We start from the raw sequence: 22,546 nt of genomic DNA, 5'->3' as shown, positions 1-22,546 counted from the left end.
CTCTCCAAATGCAACATGGCGTCTGATCTCAATTCCAGCCAATTCTAACTCCAACCCGAACCCCAACACACCCCTAACCCTAATCTCAGCCCTAGCCCTTGCCCTCGACCTAACCCTAACCCTAATGGGAAAATGGAAATAAAAACATTTTCTTTTAAGTTTATTATTTTTCCCTTACTAAGGGGGTGATAACGGGGGGTTTGATTTACTATTTATGGCGGTTTTTATGTTTGGCAGCTGTCGCACGCTAAAAGACGCTTTTTATTGTAAAAATAGTTTTTGCATCACCACATATTGAGAGCTATAATTTTTCCGTAATTTGTCCCACTGAGTCATGTGAGGTCTTATTTTTTGCGGGACGAGTTGACGTTTTTATTGGTACCATTTTCGGGCACGTGACATTTTTTGATCGCTTTTTATTCCGATTTTTGGTACGCAGAATGAACAAAAACCAGCGTTTCATGAATTTCTTTTGGGGGGGTGCGTTTACACCGTTCCGCTTGAGGTAAAATTGATAAGGCGGTTTTATTCTTCGGGTCAGTACGGTTACAGCGATACCTCATTTAGGTCTTTTTTTATGTTTTGGCGGTTTTATGCAATGAAAACTATTTTATATAAAAAATAATTATTTTTGCATCGCTTTATTCTGCGAGCTATAACTTTTTTTATTTTTTCACTGATGATGCTGTATGGCGGCTCGTTTTTTGCGGGACAAGATGACGTTTTCAGCGGTACCATGGATATTTATATGCGTCTTTTTGATCGCGCGTTATTACACTTTTTGTTTGGTGGTATGATAATAAATCATTAATTTTTTGCTTAGTTTTTTATTTTTATTTTTTAAGGGGTTCGCTAAAGGGGTTAACTAATGGGACAGTTTTATCGGGCGGGTCGTTCCTGACGCGGCGATACCTAATTTGTGTACTTTTATCGTTTTTTTTTTTTATTTTTATTTCCAAAAAATGGATTTATTGGGGGAATATTTTTTATTTTCTAATTTATTTGGCGATTTTTTTTAAAATTATTTTAACACTTTTTTTTTTTTTTTTTAACTTTATTACATAGTCCCAGGTGGGACTTCACTGTCCTGTGACAGATCGCTGATCTGTCACATCACAGATCACTGTCACAGATCAGCGATCTGTCACAGGCACTACTGCAGACTTCCTCATGCCTGCGCTTTGCAGGCACTGAGGAATCCAGCTCCCTGCAGGCCCCCGAAGGCCCCCGTCGCCATCTTGGATTCGGGGGCCTGTAGGGAAAGAGACCCCCGCAGCAGCGCTGCACATTGCGCTGCCGTGGGGGGTTCAGGGAAGCACGGAGGGAGCCCCTCCCTGCCGATGCTTCCCTTTATTCCCCGGTACACCGCGATCATGTTTGATCGCAGGGTGCAAGGGGTTAACGTGTCGGGGGCGGTCCGTGACTGCCCCTGACACATTGTGCCAGGTGTCAGCTGTGATAATCAGCTAACACCCGGCCGCGATCAGCGGCGCTCACCACGTGGGTGCCGCTGATCGCGATAGACGTACTATCCCGTCCATGGGCATAGGGTCCCATGGACGGGATAGTACGTCTGATGTCAGAAAGGGGTTAAAGAACTAGAAGCACGCTAAGTAAGAACAGTAGTGTGGGTGGTTATCATCTAGAATATGCATGATTAAGACACCACTAATTTGTCACGTGATAGTCTGGAAAGTGGGGAAAGAATTCCAAGTGCACCGAAATTGTGCAAAAAAAAAAAAAAAAATAAATAGAAGTCTAATATATCCATCTATCACACACATACACACACACAGACACATATCTTGTCATTTACATACATATATACACCTACATACACTTTATTATTTTCTGTTTTTTCACTTTTGCACTTTGTCCTACTATGTAACTTTCATCAGCCTGATCACTGTTATAATCCATTGCAATGGACGAGCTGCAATGGATTGTGACTGAGTGCTGCACTGACAAGCCCCTGAGACAGTAGCCTGAGGACAACATTGTGTCACCATGGCAATGATTGGGCCCCTGCCACGATGGTGATCCCTGACTCTGCACGCCTGCTAAATGCTGCGAGCAGTATTTACGTGTGCACCGAGTGCCCGATGTCAGAATCAGCTGACATCCGGCAGTGATCGCGCGCACAGAGCCTCTGTCTACGTGTAAGGTCGGTAAGTACCAGCCGACCATGAAGTACTGAGTATGTCCAAGGTCGGAAAGGGGTTATGCATGTGGGACTGTGAGAGGGCTTATTTTTGGTGCCAAGTGGATGTTCATTGTATGATGTTTTGATTGCCTCTTATTGCATTCTATTGCCATACTGTGGTAGCCAAAAAAGGTCATTCTGGTATTTCAACTTTCTTTGGCTTCGGTCAGTTTACTGATCGGATTAATTTTATATTTTAATAGATTGGACATTCTTAATGAAATGATTCTAAATGTGTATTTTTTTTCTTAAATGGGGCAAAAGAGGGGTGAACTTTTCTATTTTTTTCATATTTTTAAAACATTTTATTGTCACTTTACTTTCTCACAGGAGAATCCTAATGACAGGCACAGGGGTCTTCAGCAGACCCCCGGCTGTCATGGTAACTCATCGGTGCCTCGCGATCAAGTCACGGGCACGCCGATAGGCACATGGTATGAGGCGCCCATTGCCATTGCGTGTTAAATACTGCTGTCAGGGATTAACTCTTCTCCCTCCATTACTACTCATTCTCTTATAGTATTAAAAAAGGCAAATGCAATTCTAGGATGTATAAACAGAAGCATACAGTCTAGATCACGTGAAGTCATTATTGCCCTCTACTCCTCTTTGGTCAGACCTCATCTGGAATACTGTGTCCAGTTGTGGGCGCCACATTTTAAAAAAGACATCAACAAACTGGAGCAAGTTCAGAAAAGAGCGACCAGAAAGGTGACCGGTCTGCAAACCCTGTCTTATGAGGAAAGGTTGCATGATTTGGGAATGTTTAGCTTGCAAAAGAGAAGACTGAGAGGAGACTTAATAGCTGTCTACAAATATCTCAAGGGCTGTCACATTGTAGAAGGATCATCTTTATTCTCATTTGCACAAGGAAAGACTAGAAGCAATGGGATGAAACTGAAAGGGAGAAGATACAGAACAGATATTAGAAAAAAACTGTTTGATATTGAGGGTGATCAATGAGTGGAACAGGCTGCCACGAGAGGTGGTGAGTTCTCCTTCAATGGAAGTCTTCAGAGGCTGGACAGACATCTGTCTGGGATGATTTGGTGAATCCTGCTTTGAGCAGGGGGTTGGACCAGATGGCCCAGGAGGTCCCTTCCAACTCTACCATTCTATGACTGGTAGGCTAAGTGCCATATGGTGTCTCAGTGGTTGCAGTGCTGGGGTCCTGAGTTCATATCCCACCAAGGACAATAGCTGCAAGGAGTCTGTATGTTCTTTGCATGGGGATACTGATAGGGAATTTAGTGTAAAGAGTAGCAAGAGTGGACCCTCTGGGTCACGGTACCGGGATCCCTGGGGCGAGCTGGCCAGGTGGTGCCGACCCCTATACAGGGACCGTTAGGTGCAGGCCCGAAGGAGTCGGATACCGCGACAGCTGATACCAAGAGGGGCGGCTCAGGTGCGGATGAGACCAACAAGGCAGAGGGTCAGGAGCGACAGGAGTCAGGAGCGACAGGAGTCAGGAGCGACCAGACGGGGCCAGAGTACCATACGGTAGGCACCCGATAATCAGGCGCCTCCATGAAGGAGGAGCCGCCTGATACACCTCGTGCTGGCACTTGATTGGAGATCGCTCCTTAGTGAAGGTGCAGAAGGGGTTAAGAAGAGGGGGAGCGCGCGACCGTGGCCTAAGGCGCATTCCCGGGGCTGGAGCTGGACGGAAGCAGGAAGAAGAGGAGACCCCACGCTGGATTCCCCGGGCTGCAGGACGGGAGGCTGGGAGCACAGTGCGGCACCGGGAATGGTGAGCGGGGAGTTGGGGGGAGACACAGGGAGCAGGAGCAGGCAGAGCGGGACCCGGCGAGACATTTAGATTTTGAGTCCAAAATATGTTAGCGTTATATAAGCAAAGCTAGTCTGTTAGCACATTTTGTTTGTTCAAAACAGACACGGAATTAACGTGTAAAAGTCAGCCAAAGCATCAATTTTGCAAAAGGAAGCAGAGGACCCCAATGATTATCAAAGGGTACATCTGAGATCCACTTTTGTGTCCATTTTTTAATGGAAAAGAGGCCAGTATTTTGTTCTGTTCTAAAAAATGGACACAAGACAGACCCCTGTATAATCAATACGGCCCCTCTGGTTGCACTTATATTAATGAATGATGCATGGTTTCACTTTTGAATTTGTTTCCTTTTTTAATTTTTGGCAATTGATAATTTGATCTCCTATGAAGTAATATCAGAACCACAGAACTAGCAAGATAAGATAATGGCGACCGGGGCCTTCAGCAGGACCCTACAGTACCATGGTAATCCATCGCCGCACTGCAATCGCTGCATACCTCACAAGGATCAAGCTACGTAAACGCCACTGTAGGAAATTAACGCTAGGCAATATAATCCAAAAACCTAAAACTTATGATTACTACTCATGCTTCGACTCCTGTACAATCTCATTGATTGCGCAGGATTGTATACATCCACTTGTGAACTTTATAGACAGGAGTGTCATTAATGCTCTCAGCTATAAAAATATATCCTCCATCTAAGGTAAAAAAAAAGAATTATGGTACTGAAGTGGATTTATACTTTTCCGTAATGTGTGCACTTCTATGTAATGAATTGTTCAGAGCAGACAGGAAGATATTAATTCATAAAAGTGAACATGCAAGAGTGGCCGCATTCCACAGTTAATGGATTGTGCTACGGACCTGAAAGTGCTTCTATTTAAATCGTATGTTTGCTTTATTTTATGTTATTCTGCTATGGGGCCATGGTCAAGTCAGTAAACAAACCGGGGTCCGCTCTGCAATGATTACTGTGATTGCACATGGGCGAATATGCAGCTGAGTGCTAGAAAACCATTAAGGAGTCTGAAAAAGTAGAAAAGTAGATTTATGCAAGACATTTTATTTAACGTAGTGGTTGTGAGTCTTTAAGGATGTCACAGTATTCAGGAGGCTACAATATATAGACAGAAATAAAATGTATATTAACCACTTGCAAGCAATGCTCAACCATTTTGTCTGGGATTCATTACACATCTAGTGACCATCCATGTTGCTGGTTCCTTAAGGGGACTAACAAATACAGTAAAGGTAGAAAAAGGTATTATTATTATAGCGCCATTTATTCAATGGCGCTTTACATGTGAGGAGGGGTATACATAATACATACAAGTACAGTAATCTTAAACAATGCAAGTCACGACTGGTACAGGATGAGAGCGGACCCTGCCCGCGAGGGCTCACAATCTACAACGGGATGGGTGAGGATACAGTAGGCGAGGGTAGAGCTGGTCGTGCAGCGGTTTGGTGGAAGTTGTAGGCTTGTCGGAAGAGGTAGGTCTTCAAGTTCTTTTTGAAGGTTTCCATGGTAGGCGAGAGTCTGATATGTTGTGGTAGAGAGTTCCAGAGTAGAGGGGAGAAATCTTGTATGCGATTGTGGGAAGAGGAGATAAGAGGGGAGTACAGAAGGAGATCTTGTGAGGATTGGAGGTTTCGTGCAGGTAAGTACCGGGAGACTAGGTCACAGATGTACGGAGGACTCAGGTTGTGGATGGCTTTGTATGTCATGGTTAGGGTTTTGAACTGGAGTCTTTGGGTAATGGGGAGCCAGTGCAGGGATTGACAGAGGGGAGAGGCCGGGGAATAGCGGGGGGGACAGGTGGATTAGCCGGGCAGCAGCGTTAAGAATAGATTGGAGGGGTGCGAGAGAGTTAGAGGGGAGGCCACAGAGCAGGAGGTTGCAGTAGTCAAGGCAGGAGATGAGGGCATGGACTAGGGTTTTTGCAGATTCTTGGTTGAGGAATGTACGGATCCGTGAAATATTTTGGAGTTGAAGTCGGCAGGAAGCGGAAAGGGCTTGGATATGTGGTTTGAAGGAGAGATCAGTGTCAAGGATAACCCCGAGGCAGCAAGCTTGTGGGACTGGAGAGAGTGGGCAGCTGTTTACTTTAATGGATAGGTCTGTTGGGGGGGGTCACGTGATATGGGCGAAAGATGATTAATTCTGTTTTGTCCATATTAAGTTTTAGAAATCTAACGGAGAAGGATGAAATAGCAGACAGATATTGAGGGATTCTGTTTAGTAGGGAGGTGATATCTGGTCCAGAGATGTAGATCTGTGTGTCATCAGCATAGAGATGATACTGAAAGCCATGAGATTCTATGAGCTGTCCGAGGCCGAAGGTGTAAACGGAGAAGAGCAGGGGCCCTAGGACTGAACCTTGCGGGACTCCGACGGATAGAAAAAGGTAGAAAAAGTTTTTAAAAAAATATGAAAACTATAAAAAAAAAAAAAAAACGTAAGTTCATATCAAGCTTTTAAAAATGGATGGATGATATTGTGCGTTATAGATATATTAGTGACAAAATGTATAATTGGTGGAGAAAGATTGACCTTGATGGACCAAAGTCTTTTTTTTTCAACCAATGTAACTATGCAACCCTCTTTTCCCCATTAAAAAATAATAAAAAGAAAAAAAGTCAAGTCTAAGGGTCCCGTTTCACTTCGCGACGCACCAGCGATCCCGACAACGATACGACCTGGTAAGATTGCTGGTGTGTCGCTAGTAAGCTGCCAAACAGGCAGATCTCTTCAGCGACAAAGCAACCATCCAGCGATCCTTGGTCGTTGGCACCTTGTCACACAGCAACTTTTCTGAACGATTCCAACCTGCGTCCCTGAGTTCGCCAACGAGGTCGCTCATCGGGTCAAACACAGCGATTCGTGCTGGCCAGCGGGACACCAATGATGAAAAAATGACCCAGGACATTCGAGCAATCAGCGATATCCAGTAGGGGGGGCCGGTCGCCGCGGTGGGTCACATGTAGCGAGATCGCTGGCGAGGTCGCTGTTGCGTCACAAAATCGGTGACACTTCACCGATCTCGCTATGTGTGTCGGGGGCTTAATTCTAAGAACCCTCCATGACCGCACTATAGGAGGATGACTCCCCACCCTAATATAGATAGGAAACACAAAGGTCTAGTAGTCCCTCCCACAGCCTCTCTTCAGTGTTCTTCTAAGTGACCATCAAGGTATATTTAACACTGGGTTGAAAAAATACAAGAAAAAAAAAAAAAACAGAAGGGGGGGTGGGGGGTTCTTAGAGTTTGACTTGCCTGTACTTCGGTTTCTATTTTCTCTAATCACCCTCCATGACAGGACCAAAGGTGAAATACCAATGAATAATGTTAGGGAGGGACAAAAGTCGGGAGAACATTTCTCTCAAAGGCCAAATCTTTCATGGACAAAGTCTAGTCTATAAATGTTTAAAGAAGGCATGGACAAAGGACCAGGGAGCAGCTCTGCAGATTGGAAGCGCTTTCCCTTTCAGTAGAGGAGACAGATACAGCCCTAGTGGAGTGAGTTGTAAATTTTTCTGCGGGCAAGAGAGTCTGGTTTCGATATGTTTAGTAAATTGCTTTCTCAAGCCAGTTGGCAATGGTACATTTTGATGTCTTCTTCCCTTTGTTTTGACTGTAAAGCTGAACAAAAGATCCTGATCCTTCCTCCAGGATTCTAATCATTGAAGATAGTGAAGGACCCCTCTTCATGTATCTAAGGCAGGGGCCATTTTTTTTTTTTTGCCAAGGGCCATTTCTATATTTATACCATATGACTTTATCCGAGAGAGGCCCCTAACTTTTAGGATCGCAAACTCAGAAATAAAGCAGCCAGACACAGGTTCCCGGTATCTGGATGGTAGATTGGACCCTGGTGAAGAGGGTTGCTGACTGGTGGGAGTATCAGAAGACATTTTAACTTTGAAAAGTTTCAAGTAGCAGACCATTTCATCTTTGGCCAGAGAGGTAATAAGAAGCTGGTTCTGATACTCTCGGTCCTCATCTTCTGTAATGTCCTTGGCTAGACCAAAATGTGCCTATCTACCTACAAATAGGTCTACTTCTGGACGGCCCAACTTTTGGTAATCATTTGGAAAGTCCCCAAATCTAGACTCCATTTGTGCATCTTTCCTGCTCAGAAAGTTGGCTTACACATTGGTGGAGCCTTTAATGTGGAGAACTGAAAGAGATGTTCCTCTACCCAAAATTGTTGTTGAGACTGGCTTTAGATTTTTGTACTTCGTGCTCTCCTGAGATGAGCGAACGTGTTCATGTTGTTGTAATAAACCTTTACATTTGTGCCCTGTACTATGGATGTTGCCGACCTCTAGGCTTTCTCTACTGCATTAAGCTCCCTGAAGTTGGCGGATCAATGGTCGATTTTTTTTTTATGTCCAAATCCCATGGAAAGAAGTTTTGCAGATCATAGCTCCATATCCTCTTTTGCTGGCATCCACTGTTATTGTCAGAGGGTTCAGACATACGATCTCTCAGAGTCAGAGTCCTCTTCTAGACTACTTTTTCTCCCCCCCCCCCCCCCCCTCCTCCTCATCCGTAGGAGCCCGGAATGAGGATTGATCTCTTCCACTGAAGGGAATCTGTCAGCAGGTTTTTGCTATATAATCTACAGTGCCTTGCGAAAGTATTCGGCCCCCTGGAACTTTTCAACCTTTTCCCACATATCATGCTTCAAACATAAAGATACCAAATGTAAATTTTGGGTGAAGAATCAACAAGGGGGACACAATTGTGAAGTTGAACGAAATTTATTGGTTATTTTAAATTTTTGTGGAAATACAAAACTGAAAAGTGGGGCGTGCAATATTATTTGGCCCCTTTACTTTCAGTGCAGCAAGCTCACTCAGTTCATTTTGGATCTCTGAATGATCCAATGTTGTCCTAAATGACTAATGATGATAAATACAGTATAATCCACCTGTGTGTAATCAAAGTCTCCGTATAAATGCACCTGCTCTGTGATAGTCTCAGGGTTCTGTTTGAAGCACAGAGAGCATCATGAAGACCAAGCAACACAACAGGCAGGTTCGTGATACTGTTGTGGAGAAGTTTAAAGCCGGATTTGGATACAAAATTATTTCCAAAACTTTAAACATCCCAAGGAGCACTGTGCAAGCGATCATATTGAAATGGAAGGAGTATCATACCACTGCAAATCTACCAAGACCCGGCCGTCCCTCTAAACTTTCATCTCAAACAAGGAGAAGACTGATCAGAGATGCAGCCAAGAGGCCTATAATCACTCTGGATGAACTGCAGAGATCTACAGCTGAGGTGGGACAGTCTGTCCATAGGACAACAATCAGTCGTACAAATCTGGCCTTTATGGAAGAGTGGCAAGAAGAAAGCCATTTCTCAAAGATATCCATAAAAAGTGTCGTTTAAACTTTGCAACAAGCCACCTGGGAGACACACTAAACATGTGGAAGAAGGTGCTCTGGTCAGATGAAACCAAAATCGAACGTTTTGGCACGATATGTTTGGCATAATAATAATAATATTTATTTTTATAAAGGCAATACAGCTCATCACCCTGAACACACCATCCCCACTGTCAAACATGGTGGTGGCAGCATCATGGTTTGGGCCTGCTTTTCTTCAGCAGGGACAGGGAAGATGGTTAAAATTGATGGGAAGATGGATGGAGCCAAATACAGCACGCCCGACTTTTCAGTTTTTGAATTTCCCCCAAAATTTAAAATAACCAATAAATTTTGTTCAACTTCACAATTGTGTCCCACTTGTTGTTGATTCTTCACCAAAAATTTACATTTGGTATCTTTGTTTGAAGCATATGTGGGAAAAGGTTGAAAAGTTCCAAGGGGCCGAATACTTTCCCAAGGCACTGTAAATGCAGCATGAGGTAGGGGTTAAAATACAAATTTCAGAGATGCTTCTCTAATCAAGCTCCAAAATGATTGCTATAGCAGCAGTAGCTTATTACTGTGACTAGCTTGTCTGTGTGCCCTGGTCTGAAACTCCCCCTCCAGAAATACTAAGCTCACTGTCTATGGACTTTGTTCACAGAGAGCCTGGTGTTGGCAGGGACATCTTCTCAGCTCTGCTTCATTGCTAAATCTAAAAGCTCTGACAGTATCAGAATGACTGCACCCAGTAAACAAAGTGATACATCGTTGGATTCAGCTTCTCTTTGCCTACATTAGGCTGCTCTCTGATGAGGTAGTAAAAACCTGCTGACAGATTCCCTTTAAGGAAGGCTGTTACTCTTTAACGATCTTGTCAGTGTATCGCTGGCAAAGTAGTTTCCTATGGGAGGATGAAAGCTTTCTGGCACAAATTGCACATTTACGGCTTGCCACTTTAAGGCTGAGTTCACACGTGGCGTTTTTTTCGCGTTTCCGCGGCGGTTTTAACCGCGAAAATGCGAAAAATAAGCATCCCATGCATTCCTATGGGATTCCGCAATGCTGTGCTAATGCTGCGGTTTTTACAGCGGCGGAATCGCTTCGCGGTAAAAACCGCAGCATGCTCATTAATTTGCGGAATCGCGGCGATCCCGCACCCATAGGAATGCATTGTTCCGCTTATTTCCCGCATGTGGCTGTGCACACCATGCGGAAAGTAAGCAGAACAATTGCAGATGGTACCCATGGTCCGGAGGAGAGGAGACTGTCCTCCGGGCTTTGGGTACCATATCCCTGTTAAAAAAAGAATTTAAAATAAAAAATATTGTTATTCTCATCCTCCGACGTCCCGCGCAGCCTTCCCGCTTCTCTTCACACTCTCGTTCCCAGTAGTCCTTTGCGAAAATGCTCGCGATGACGTCCGTTCTCGCGGTCATTCGCGAGACGTCGCGATCCCGCGAGAATTGACGTCATCGCGGGCATTTTCGCAAAGGATTACTGGGAACGGATGCGCGGGACGTCGGAGGGTAAGAATAAGGCTAATTTCACACTTGCTTTTTTTTGCAGCGCGTTTTTCCCGCAAAAAAACGCATTGAAAAAACGCATACAAAAGCATACAACTGCTGCGTTTTTTTCAAGCATTTTTATGAGCATGCATGAAAAAAACGCAGCGTTTTTATGCGTTTTTACCGCGTTTGCGTTTTTTCCAAATATTAGGTGCCCCCTCACACTAACCCAAACCATGACTTTACTAACCCTGACCCTAACCCTGACCCTATCCCTGACCCTAACCCTTAACCAAACCATACTTAACCCTAACCCAAACCCTAAACCCTAACTAACCCTGACCCTAACCCTGACCCTAAACCCCCTTAACTAACCCTAACTCTAACCCAAACCCCTAAATTCCATGGTTAACAAAAAAAACGCATGTGCAAAAAAACGCATACATAAGCATGCCAATGCGCACATATGCGCACCCATAGACTTATAATGGGTGTCTTGCTGTAAAAAAACGCATTGCGCGCGCATGCGTTTTTTTGAGGCAAGTCGGACGCCCAAAAAATGCAAAAGGATGCATTTTGTGCGCCCGAGCGCATACCGCAAAAAAACGCATGCGCGGAAAAACGCGTACAAACGCATGTGTATGCGCACATAAGCGCATCCCATGCAAAGTATAGGAAAAAAAAACGCATGCGCTATTTAGCGCTAAAATACCACGAAAAAAAAACGCAAATGTGAAACCAGCCTCACACCGTTTATTTTTTTTACATTCTATCTTTTACTACTGATGCTGCATAGGCGGCCTCAGTAGTAAAAAGTTGGTCACACTCACCAAACACTATGTTTGACGAGTGTAACCAACCTGTCAATCAGTTCTCCAAGCGATGCTACAGATCGCTTGGAAAACGCTAGCATCCTGCAAGCTAATTACGCTTGCAAAATGCTAGTTTTTCCGCGGGAAAATCGCGGGAATTTAAAATGCGATTTTCCCGCGGACTGGAATTCCGGAATTCTCGCGGTAATTTCCGCGAGAGTTCCGGTACGTGTGCACTTAGCCTAACTCTACTTTTTGGTGCAAGATCCATGTCCCACTGAAAGAGAGGGGAGAAGGAAGACTATAAGGATAAAGAAATACAACCTGCACCAAAGAGAAAAGATATACCAATGACAGGAAACTTACTGGGACTGGGTTAGCGCTGGGCTCTGCAGATGGTGAGAGAAACAAAAATCCTTCATAAGCCATAAAAACAGGTCCTATCTTAGAGTGTCTTCTGTCCGATGCACTTCTATCCAAGTGACCAGAACCATCGCAACCTCATCCCCCCGGATGAGACTCCTCACTCTGATCTGATGGTGAAAACAAGGGAGGATCCCTTGGAATCACTAGCAGGGAACCTCAGGCCCATAGGCCGTTTACGGCCCTAAATGACCTTTTATCCAGCCCCGACAGATTCCTTGCTTGGGCTGACAGTTGTATTTTGCCGGCCGCAGGCTCATTCATTTCTGTGCACACAGTGTTTAATACTGAACTCTGAGACAAGCGCATTGAAAAATAAAAGGTGATAATAATGTGATATTTATACCAAAGTGACAAAAAAAAACAAAAAAAAAAACAACTATCTGGCCCTCACACAGCTCTATTGACTAAAAAATTGAAAGTGCTCTAGGTCTCAGAATTTTTATTTTTTTTTCTGTCAAAACTTCAGTTTTTTTTTTTTTAAGTCATTAAAATATATAAAAAAAAAAAAACTGGACAAGTTTGGTATCATAATCATACTGATGAGAAGAATCATATTGAAAGTTCATTTGTAACACAGTACCACACAATATCTGCCATAAGGACAACTGCCAAAAACTATCATACTTTTTCAATTTTAATGCACTTGGAATTTTTTTTCTGTTTTCCAGAACACTGTATGGTAAAATGAAATAATGCCAATCAAAAGTACAACTCGTCCCGCAAAAAACAAGCCCTCATACATTTTTGTAGACCGAAAAATAAAAACGTTATGGCTCCTGAAAGATTGAGAGGAAAAAATGGAAACACAAAAAGCGGAAATTGGACATGTCGGAAAGGGATGTCAGACCAGCTTGTCTTACCGCAAGTAATCACTAAGGGAAGCAGTGTTCAGCCATACATTTCCAGTGCATAATCATACAAGGAAAACAGCCGCACTCAAAATAGTGATTTTCTTGAATGCAAGTGAAAACATTTATTAAATTCACCACAGAAAGGTATCATGACGAGATAATGAGGTAACGTTTCGACCCGATTACGAATCTTTATCAAACCTTACTTAGGCAAAAGTATGGCTAAAGGCCCCTTTACATTTAGCGATGCACCAGCGATCCTGACCACGATACGACCCGGTCAGGATCGCTGGTGCATCGCTAAATGGTCGCTAGTGAGCTGCCACACAGGCAGATCTCACAGCGATGTAGCAGTGGCCGTTGCTTACCTTTCAGACGCGGCGATCGTGACGTCCCCCCGCCCGCTTCCACGCGTTGCTCATCGGCGCCAGCAGGAAGCGCCCGACGAGAAATGGAGCTGTGCGATCAGCGACAGACAGCGGGGGAGCCGGTCGGAGGTAAGTATCACACATAGCGATATCGCTAGCAATACTGCTGCGTCACAAAATCGGTGATGCTTTAGCGATATCGCTATGTGTAAAGGCCCCTTAAGATGAGTCAGGAGTGAATCAAAGCAGAGTGAATAGAAGTCCCAGCTGGGGCTTAAAGTATTTGCAGGGCAGGCGCCGTCTGTGGTGGTATGTCTGTGGTATATTTTGAGTGCGGCTGTTTTCCTTGTATGATTATTTTCTGGACTTGACTCAGGTTCAGCCAGCACCTCACCTACCAGAGTGTGCATCATTTCTTAAATTTGCTATACATTTCCAGTGCAGCCATAAATGGAATGTAACATGCTGGCTTTTCAAATATGAATTCATGTAATGAACAAAAATGCCAGCGATGAAGCTACTATTAAGGTAGCCATACACACTGTTTTCTGAAAGAGCTGATTTCAAATGGGCCCAGACAACCATTGGTGTATGAGGGTATTTGAAAAAAAGAGTATATATGAGTGTATGGTATGAAGGTGTCTGGAGTCTCCCCAGACAGCAGATGAGGGAAATAATAGTCATACTTGACAACAACTCTGACTCTTTCGGCTGTCACTCCATGCTGAGCCATAGTTATATAATAGCTGGACTCTACTGTAAGTAGACCTGTTTATGATAGTCATATGTTTTATAAGATATAGGAAAGGAATGTCCCATCATGCACTGACAGTGTCCAACTAATCAGGTCATGATGGGAGTTGTAGTTTTGGAACAGGCTGGGGAACAGTGCTATAAACATTAGACATCAGAAACATTATCAGGTCCAGGGGATTAATGCACAGAATGTGATAGACATCGACAAAGAGCCATTTTACAGACTACCATATTAATTGCCACTTTGCTTCTAAGAAACTGATAAAAGATAAATCTTTACTCTGTTATGAACAGAACAATAATTTACCAGGAGTTGTGTAGTTAGTACAAACCATTGCTTCCCTTTTGCTGTTTCTTTTTAAAAATGGTCAGTCACAATTATAAATATATTTCTTCATTGCTTTATTGGGGGACACCGGTAACCATGGGTGTATGCTGCTGTCGCTAGGAGGCTGACACTATGTAATAAACAGTTAGCTCCTCCTCAGCAAGGTACACCCACCAACTGTCACAAATCTCATCAGTTTTAGCTTAGTGTCAGTAGGTGGTGGACCCGGAACAATTCTCAGATCCGTTTCTTCCTTAGGTCACCTTGATGTGTGTTATTAATCTTTTCCCCCTGTTTTTCAGATTCTTTTTTTCAGGGCAACAGGGTGTAACACTCTGGTCTGCTAGGCAGGACCTTATCCCCTAACACTTCAAGAGTGTCTCAGGGAGGCTCATGGAAGACGGTCATTGCCTGTTCCCCACCCACCCATCTCTCTCCTCTCCTCAGAGCGGTGCTGGGAAGAAGACGGTTGTCACTCCTCAGTGATCTGCCCACTTCATTCAGGGTCTACACCATCTGGGACCATGATGGTGTGGGAAGGAGGACTAATTTTCCAGTGACCCCCTCCTCACCTGGTGGCTCCTGATGCCATCCTCTGGGATTGAGAAGAGGGAGTCGGGACCTCGGTAGCACATGTACTCATTTTTTTCCCCCGCAGTCCCTCTTCAAGGCGGCGGAGGGCATCAGTAGAATATAAAAAGGCCCAGGTCTCCTCCTCCCTCCACTGTGGTTTCACGGAGCGCCCGAATCTAGGTTTGAAAATTTAGTCCCTGGCTTGTTGAGGCCTCCATTCCCTCTAAACACGCCCCCCTCATGTGCACCATCCAATCAAAGCACAAGGGCTCACTCGCACACTTTCCCTCCTAGGAGAGCATTTGTTTTCACAGCGCAGGCTTTCAGCACGTCTTTTTCTGGCCCCGGCGTTATTGCAGCTCCAGTCGCATCTCTACAGCAACGCTTTTGCATGATCGGTCTTCTTCCTATCAGACGAAGATTCTCCTTCCAAAACCGGGTAGGCCGTTTCTTTTTTCTCCTAGACTTAGCCCTCCTCACCAGCAGGTCCTCGACCCAGGCTACTACATGTGCACTGACCCAGGGAGTCTCACTCCCGCCTATACCCCACTATCATTCACCACGCCTGAGCCTTCTGCAAAAAAGAAGGTAACAGGTCCGGCTCGGCCTTCTGCCAAAATTGCAGCCCTCCCACCATGCAGTCCTCACAGGAGCCCCTGCCACCTGGGATAAGAGCACACCCCCTCCCACAATCCTAGTGGGCTGTTGCTATTCTCAATTGGTAGCTGACCTAACCAAGGTGTCCCAGTCCCTGGTAAAAGTCCTAGGTCGTTTAACTAATATTTCAGCCACCAGCAGTGGTTCGACCGTTTCTTAGGATAAAACGCAGGCACCCAACTGCCACCCTCAGCATGGCAGATCACGGATAAGAACCAATAAGCAGGCACTCCACAGTTCCTCATCTGGTTCCCCTTCCCCAACCTCCAGGATGCTCCCAGTATCCCACTTATCCTCTTCTGAGGTGGCCCCAGGGTCCAATCTTGCTTCAGAGTCAGACTCCAATCCTGACATAGCCTCATATATGCCATCAATCAGACCCTCAATATTGAGGAAGATAGGTGTCCTCCTCCTGATCACCGTTTCATTCAAAAAGGCAAAACACCTTCCCCTTGGTGTTTTCCAACCACAAGGAATTTGAGGGAATATTTACTAAACAGTGGCAGCAACCGGAAAAGCGGTTCCTGGGTAGTTAACAGTTGGATATCTTATAGCCTTTCTAATCTGATTTCCTGAGCAAATGGGTAGAATCCCTCAATGTTAAAGATAGGTACACAGGACAACGCAGGACGCATGCGGAAGTGGGCAGAGATTAGGCAGAGCTTAAGGGAGGACATATGCAGACCAGCCCGATCCTGGATCTCAAGCTCCTAAACTGATGTGTGCTCCTCTGTCTCTTCATGATGAAATCCCTCTGCGATTGCCTCCACGAAACCCAAGGAATTCCTCTGCTCAGTGGACATCCAGGATGTATTTCACCACATTCTAATTTGCGTTGCCCATCAGAGGTTTCCTCGCTTTGTGGTCCAGGGGGCCCACTACTAGTTCACAGCGCTCCCCTTCGGACTGGCCTCAGCTCCCAGAGTGTTTACGAAAGTCATGTTGACCGTCATGGCCATTCTTCGCTTCAAGGGGATAGTAATCATCCCCTATCTCGACAACCTCCTGATCAAGGCTCGGTCTTTAAAAGACTGTTGCTAAAGTCTCCAGATAACCCTAGACATTCTTAGCCACCTACGTTGGGTAATCAACATGGCGAAGCAGCCTCTGATCCAGACCCAGCACCTAGTTTTCCCAGCCATGCTGCTCGACACCACCCGCACCAGAGTCATTCTCCCAGAGAAGGTATCAGTACTCCAACTGAGGATTCGTTAACTAAGATGCCCATCCCCTGCTCTCTTCGACTTTGCACGAGACTACTAGGAAAGAGGATTGCCGGGATGGAAGCCATCCCTTTTGCACAATTCCATACCTGTCCTCTCCAACTGGCATGGTGGAGTCTTTCTTCCTCTATTCGGCACGGGAGATCATTCCTCCTTCTACAGTGGCAGGTTGTCACGACGGTCCACAGTCCAGAGTCGCTGGAACTCTAAGGAAACCTCCTTCCCGCCTGGAGAGCAGAGCCATCTACCTCTCCCTTTTGGCCGACTAGTTTGCATTCAATCCAATCATCAGGGCAGGACAGCAAGTTTGTCATGGTAGATGTCTCAAGGATTTTGGCTTGGGCCGAGCGATACATGCCTGAGATATCAGGGGCGCACATTCCAGGCGTGGACAACTGAGCCGCCGACTTTCTAAGACGTAAGGCCTCTCCTCGGGCGAGTGGTCAATCAACCACTCTGTGCTCGAACAGATCTGTCAGAGGTGGGGTACTGCAGATGTCGATCTGATGGCTTCTCGGATGAATCACAAGATCTCTCGTTTCGTGGTCAAGTCTCGAGACCCCCTGGCGGTCGGCTACAATGCCATGGTCATTCAATGGTCTCAGTTTCACCCTCTGTACCTTTTTCCACCTATTCCGCCGGTGACCCCAAACTTGTCAACAAGATCAAAGAGGAAGGAGTTCCAGTCACTCTAGTGACTCCAGACTGGCCAAGAAAAGCTTGGTATGCATAGTTAGTCAACCTAATCACAGATGTACCCTGGAAACTCCCGGACCAACCAGACCTACTTTCTCTCAGAGTCCCCTCTTCCACCAGAATTCTTGGTCTCAATTTAATGGCTTGACCATTAAAGCCGCAGTTTTGAGGGAGACAGGCTTCTCTGCCCAGGTTACACAGATCATGATCAAGGCAAGGAAACCCTTGTCCTCACGCATTTATTATCGGATCTGGAAGGCCTTCTTTCGCTGGTGTGAAGACAGCCACACAGCTCCTATGCCTTTTTACCTTCCATCAATCCTGGCACTTACAATTAGGGTTAGAGTCCGGGTTGTCTCTTAGTACCCTCAAGGGCCAGGTCTCCGCGCTCTCAATTCTGTTTCAACAGAATTTGGCCTCTCGTCCCCAGATCAAGACCTTCCTTTAGGGAATTGCTTGCATAGCACCACCATATCGACTCCTTGTGGACCCATGGGACCGTAACCTAGTTTTGAGGGTTTTTCAAAGACGTCCATTCGAAACAATGCGGGACATTGTGACCTCCTCTCTCTCTTGGAAGGTTGCGATCAATTCCATCAGACGCATCTCAGAATTAGCAGCTCTCTTGCCGCTCTCCTTTCCTCATTCTCCACCAGGACAAAGTGGTCCAACGAACAGTTCCTTCATTCCTTCCCAAGGCAGTCTCCCCATTGCATATAAACGAGGATATTGTCCTTCCTTCTGCCAATCTTTTGCCCATCCCCTGGAAATGTCTCTCCACAAGCTGGACCTAGTCAGAGCCTTACATCTCTATTTCTCAAGGACAGCATGCTTCAGATGGTCAGATAAATTGTCATTCCCGAGGGACATCATAAGGTACTCCCTTCTTCCAAATCTATTGCTCGCTGGATCCACTCAGCTATACTGGAGGCTTATGGAGTTAAGGATAGACCACCTCTTTGGGAGTAAAGGCTTACTCTAGCCATGCAGTGGCTTCATGGGCCGTTCACCACCAGGCCTCTGCAACCCAAATCTGCAAGGAGGCATCGTGGTTATCCCTTCATATATTTGCAAGATTCTACAGGGTACATACCTATGCCTCGGCTGATGCTGGTCTAGGTAGAAAGAGGCTGCAAGCGGCAGTTATCCGTTGCCCGACCTGGGCATGTTTATTCTGTTCCCCAACTTGGGACTGCTTTAGGATGCCCCATGGTTACCTGTGTCCCCCAATGAAACGATAAAGAAGGTTTTTGTACACGACATAAAATCTCTTTATTGGAGCCTTCATTGGGGCACATAGCTCCCTCCCCGATTTGTGCCCATGTTGGGCCTGTATATAGTATTTGTTGCTTCTCCTATTGCTTTTTCACTAACTGATGAGCTTTGCACCCGTCGGTGGTTGTACGTTGTTGAGGAGGAGCCAACTTTTTGTTGCCAAGTGTCAGCTTCCTAGCAACAGCAGCATACACCCATAGCTACTTGTGTCCCCCAATTAAGGCTCCGACTAAGAGATTGTACGGAGAGTACCAAAAAAAACCTCTTTTGCTATTTCTCTAGTGTCATCTGTTGTCCTTACCTGTGAAATTGCAGCTTCTGTGTCTGCCAGTCCAAGGAGGAAAATTCGCACTTTATCAATTTTCACAGGAATAGTGCGCTCTCGCCATTCCACCTCACTCATGGTAGCAGCTTGTTTGGCCCTTGTCTGTGAGATAAGTGCCTGTAAAACAATAGTATGAAGAGACATCAATACAGGATCACTCAGTCAAATGTATTGTCATTTTCCATTTTGCCATACATAAACAGGACACTCAGGGAACACGGTAAGTCATTCATTGCTCTAGGTCACTGTTATATAATTGAATAGCCACAGTTCAAACACAAAGTGCTCTGTTGCAGGAATTTCCTTGGTTGGACATGCAATTCCTCAAACGATTATTGTCATATGTGGCATTGCAGCCAATGGTTTGTGATTTTCAATTTTTCAGAGTTCTACGTGTACAACAGACATTAGAGGAGCATTACTGAAAAGTGACCTGACAAAAAAGCTTAGCCTCAACTCTCTACACATCCTGACATTTATCTATAACCTAATACATGTGTGAATAGTACAATCTAGTAACAGCAATAAAGGAAATCACTCCTCTTGTACCCTCAGTCTAAGGCCAGGTTCATACTGCGTTAAGGCAGCCCGTTCAACGCATAGCTTTATCTGCGCTAGCGGTGACGGAGCCTCAGACCCTGCAGCCCTCGTCCGAGGCTCCGTCACAGAATGACGGCACATCGCTAGTGCATGCAGATTATGGCATGCATTAGCGATGTGCACCAATAATAGGGGTTAATGGCAGCGTTAACGGACTGCGTTACCACGTAGTATGATCCCAGCCTTACGCAGGATAGATACAATAGCAACCAACCTTCATCACAACAGATGCTGATGACCTATGGGTTGGAGAACAACCCATTAATCCTTCTTGATCAATCCACTGCCTTTGACAGTAGATCATTCCTTCCAATTCCAGATACTCTGCTCAGTAGACATCAAATGTATGGCACAACAACATTTAGGACACACTGTTGTTTTCCAATCTTACACAACCTCCATTTTACTTGGTGCCACAAGATACAGTCCTTGCTTCCCTTCTACAGCTCCAGTCTTGATCAATATACATTATACCCGGATACAGAAAGGTCCAGTGAATCTAATCAAGTTTCATCTTAAAACCAAACTACATTGTGTCACCTCCTTCATAGTTCTCACCTAACATGAGTAAAGCCCCCCCAACACCAAACACATTAGATGGCTGTTGGCCGATCGATGGTTTGGCTAGCAGTTTTCTCTTGAGTGTTGGCCAAAGCAGCCGTTATTATTGATGAGCGAGTGTGCTCGTTACTCAAGTTTTCCTGAGCATGCTCGGGTGTTCTCTGAGTATCTTGGGCGTGCTCTTAGATTATGTATGTGTCTCCACAGCTGCTGGAGGTCATTTTGCAAGGCTCTGGCAGTGCTCCTTCTGTTCCTCCTTGCACAAAAACGGAGGTAGTGGTCCTGATGCTGGGTTGTTGCCCTATGGCCCCTCCACGTCTCCTGGTGTACTGGCCTGTCTCCTGGTAGCGCATCCATCCTCTGGACACTACGCTGACAGACAAAGCTACCCTTCTTGTCACAGCTTGCATTAATGTGCCATCCTGGATAAGCTACACTACCTGAGCAACTTCTGTGGGTTGTAGACACTGCCTCATGCTACTGTACAGTACCTCCAAGGATGAGTGCAATGACAAAATGAAAAAGTGACCAAAGAAACAGCCAAAAAGGATGAGGAAAAAGGAAATGGTCTGTGGTCCCCACCTGCAGAACCACTCCTTTATAGGGGGTGTCTCCCTAATTGGCGATCATTTCTACCTTTTTTTCTGTTCCATTTGCACAACAGCAGGAAAAATTGATTCACAATCGGCGTTGCTTCATAACTGGACAGGTTGATTTCACAGAAGTGTAATTGACTTGGAGCTATATCGTGCTGTTTAAGTGTTCCCTTTATTTTTTTGAGCAGTGTGTGTGTATATGTATGTATATATACACACACACATATATATATATATATATATATATATATATATATATATATATATATATATATAAAAAAAATGGGCAGCACTCAAATTAAATGTGAAAAAAGTGGATACTTTACTGATCCTCAGATGGCAACACACACACGTCACCATTTTGCTGTGTATTCCTCAAACAATCCAAATAAAACATGTCTGCAAATGAGTAAAAGCATATTGGGAGCAGCCAGAAACCTATTACTGAAAATAAAATGAATGTCGTTCTCACAGCACGAAATCTCACTCAAGTTGTCATTCTAGTCCAATTTAAAGAGGAAACCACTGACCTGACAGCTATTGGAATCTATTCTAAGTTTTTTTTTTTTTTTTTACATTTAATCTAATTTAAAGGGTTTGTCCAGAACCTAGGTAATCAATATCCAATTGGTGGAAATCTGACACCAGGTACACCACTGATCAGTTGCTAGATTAAGTGCTGTCTGAACTGTGCTGTTCTGGCTCTGTACATCCAGATGAAGTGAACAATGTCAACTGCTGATCAGTTGTGGTGCCAGTTATCGGAACCCTGCAGATAAGATACTGATGACCTAGCTAGCCTGAGGAGAAGTCATTAATATACAAGTCCTGGAAACCCCTTTAATAAAAGACTTCTAACAATGTGTTGTGAAAGAAAATGCATAAAATATTTCCTTTATTAGAGACCTTAAAAAAATACAAAAAAAAAAACCAAAAACAAAAAACACACCTCCAGTTTCTCTGCCAGCAGTCCTTCCGCACCTCCACCTCGGAGCCTCATTTGCATTAACTCATTCATAGCTGTCTTATCCCCTAAAACATTTAAGATCATCATGTTAGTCATAATTGATTTAATGCCTCTCACATCCCACCCTGTGTGTGATACGGTGAGGCTTCCTACACTTACCAATGTTGTAGGCACAATAGCGGATGTTTGGCGATATCTCATCTACTCTTTGGTTGTACAGCACAGACTGCTCCTCTGTGAAAGCACTGGCCAATTTCTCATAGATGGTTCTGTGAAGAACACAAAAAAATAAGATGAAATTTATTAGTGTTACCAGAAAGATGCCATTCAGACCCCCAACGTTACTCACTTGCACTTGTTGAAGGCTTTCATGGCCTGTTGCCACCGTTGTAGCTCAAACTGCAGCATGCCATTAAGATATGCACTGTAGGCCTGCAAATGAAGAAAAGAAACCTCAGACATATCCAAAGTTTTATCATTAACAATGACAATGTTTCCTATTTTCCATCACGCCCCCTCAACACCGGTCTTGATGAGGGGCAGTTATAAAGTAAGATGCTCCTGATTCATTTTTTTTTTTGATCAAATAGGCTTTTATTAGTCAGAATTCAAAATACAATATAAGCAGTAAATCTTTCATAAA

At 44.7% G+C, this 22,546-nt stretch overlaps 1 protein-coding gene across 1 annotated transcript in view; it reads right to left on the bottom strand.

Annotated features, from left to right (window-relative positions):
• Positions 1-22,546, bottom strand: part of SRP68 (signal recognition particle 68) — a 69,417-nt gene that overhangs the window by 12,003 nt on the left and 34,868 nt on the right. Inside the window, exons 5-8 of the mRNA XM_073587902.1 lie at positions 22,253-22,335; positions 22,063-22,172; positions 21,886-21,968; positions 19,156-19,296 (exon numbers count right to left, since the gene is read on the bottom strand). Of these exons, the coding sequence (XP_073444003.1) occupies positions 19,156-19,296; positions 21,886-21,968; positions 22,063-22,172; positions 22,253-22,335 (417 nt within the window). The remainder of the gene's footprint in view (positions 1-19,155; positions 19,297-21,885; positions 21,969-22,062; positions 22,173-22,252; positions 22,336-22,546) is intronic.

Source organism: Dendrobates tinctorius, unplaced genomic scaffold (assembly GCF_039654945.1).
Source record: "Dendrobates tinctorius isolate UK_male_01 unplaced genomic scaffold, ASM3965494v1 ptg000103l, whole genome shotgun sequence".
In the NCBI taxonomy this organism is placed as follows: domain Eukaryota; kingdom Metazoa; phylum Chordata; class Amphibia; order Anura; family Dendrobatidae; genus Dendrobates; species Dendrobates tinctorius.
This window is presented reverse-complemented; position numbering and strand designations above follow the sequence as displayed.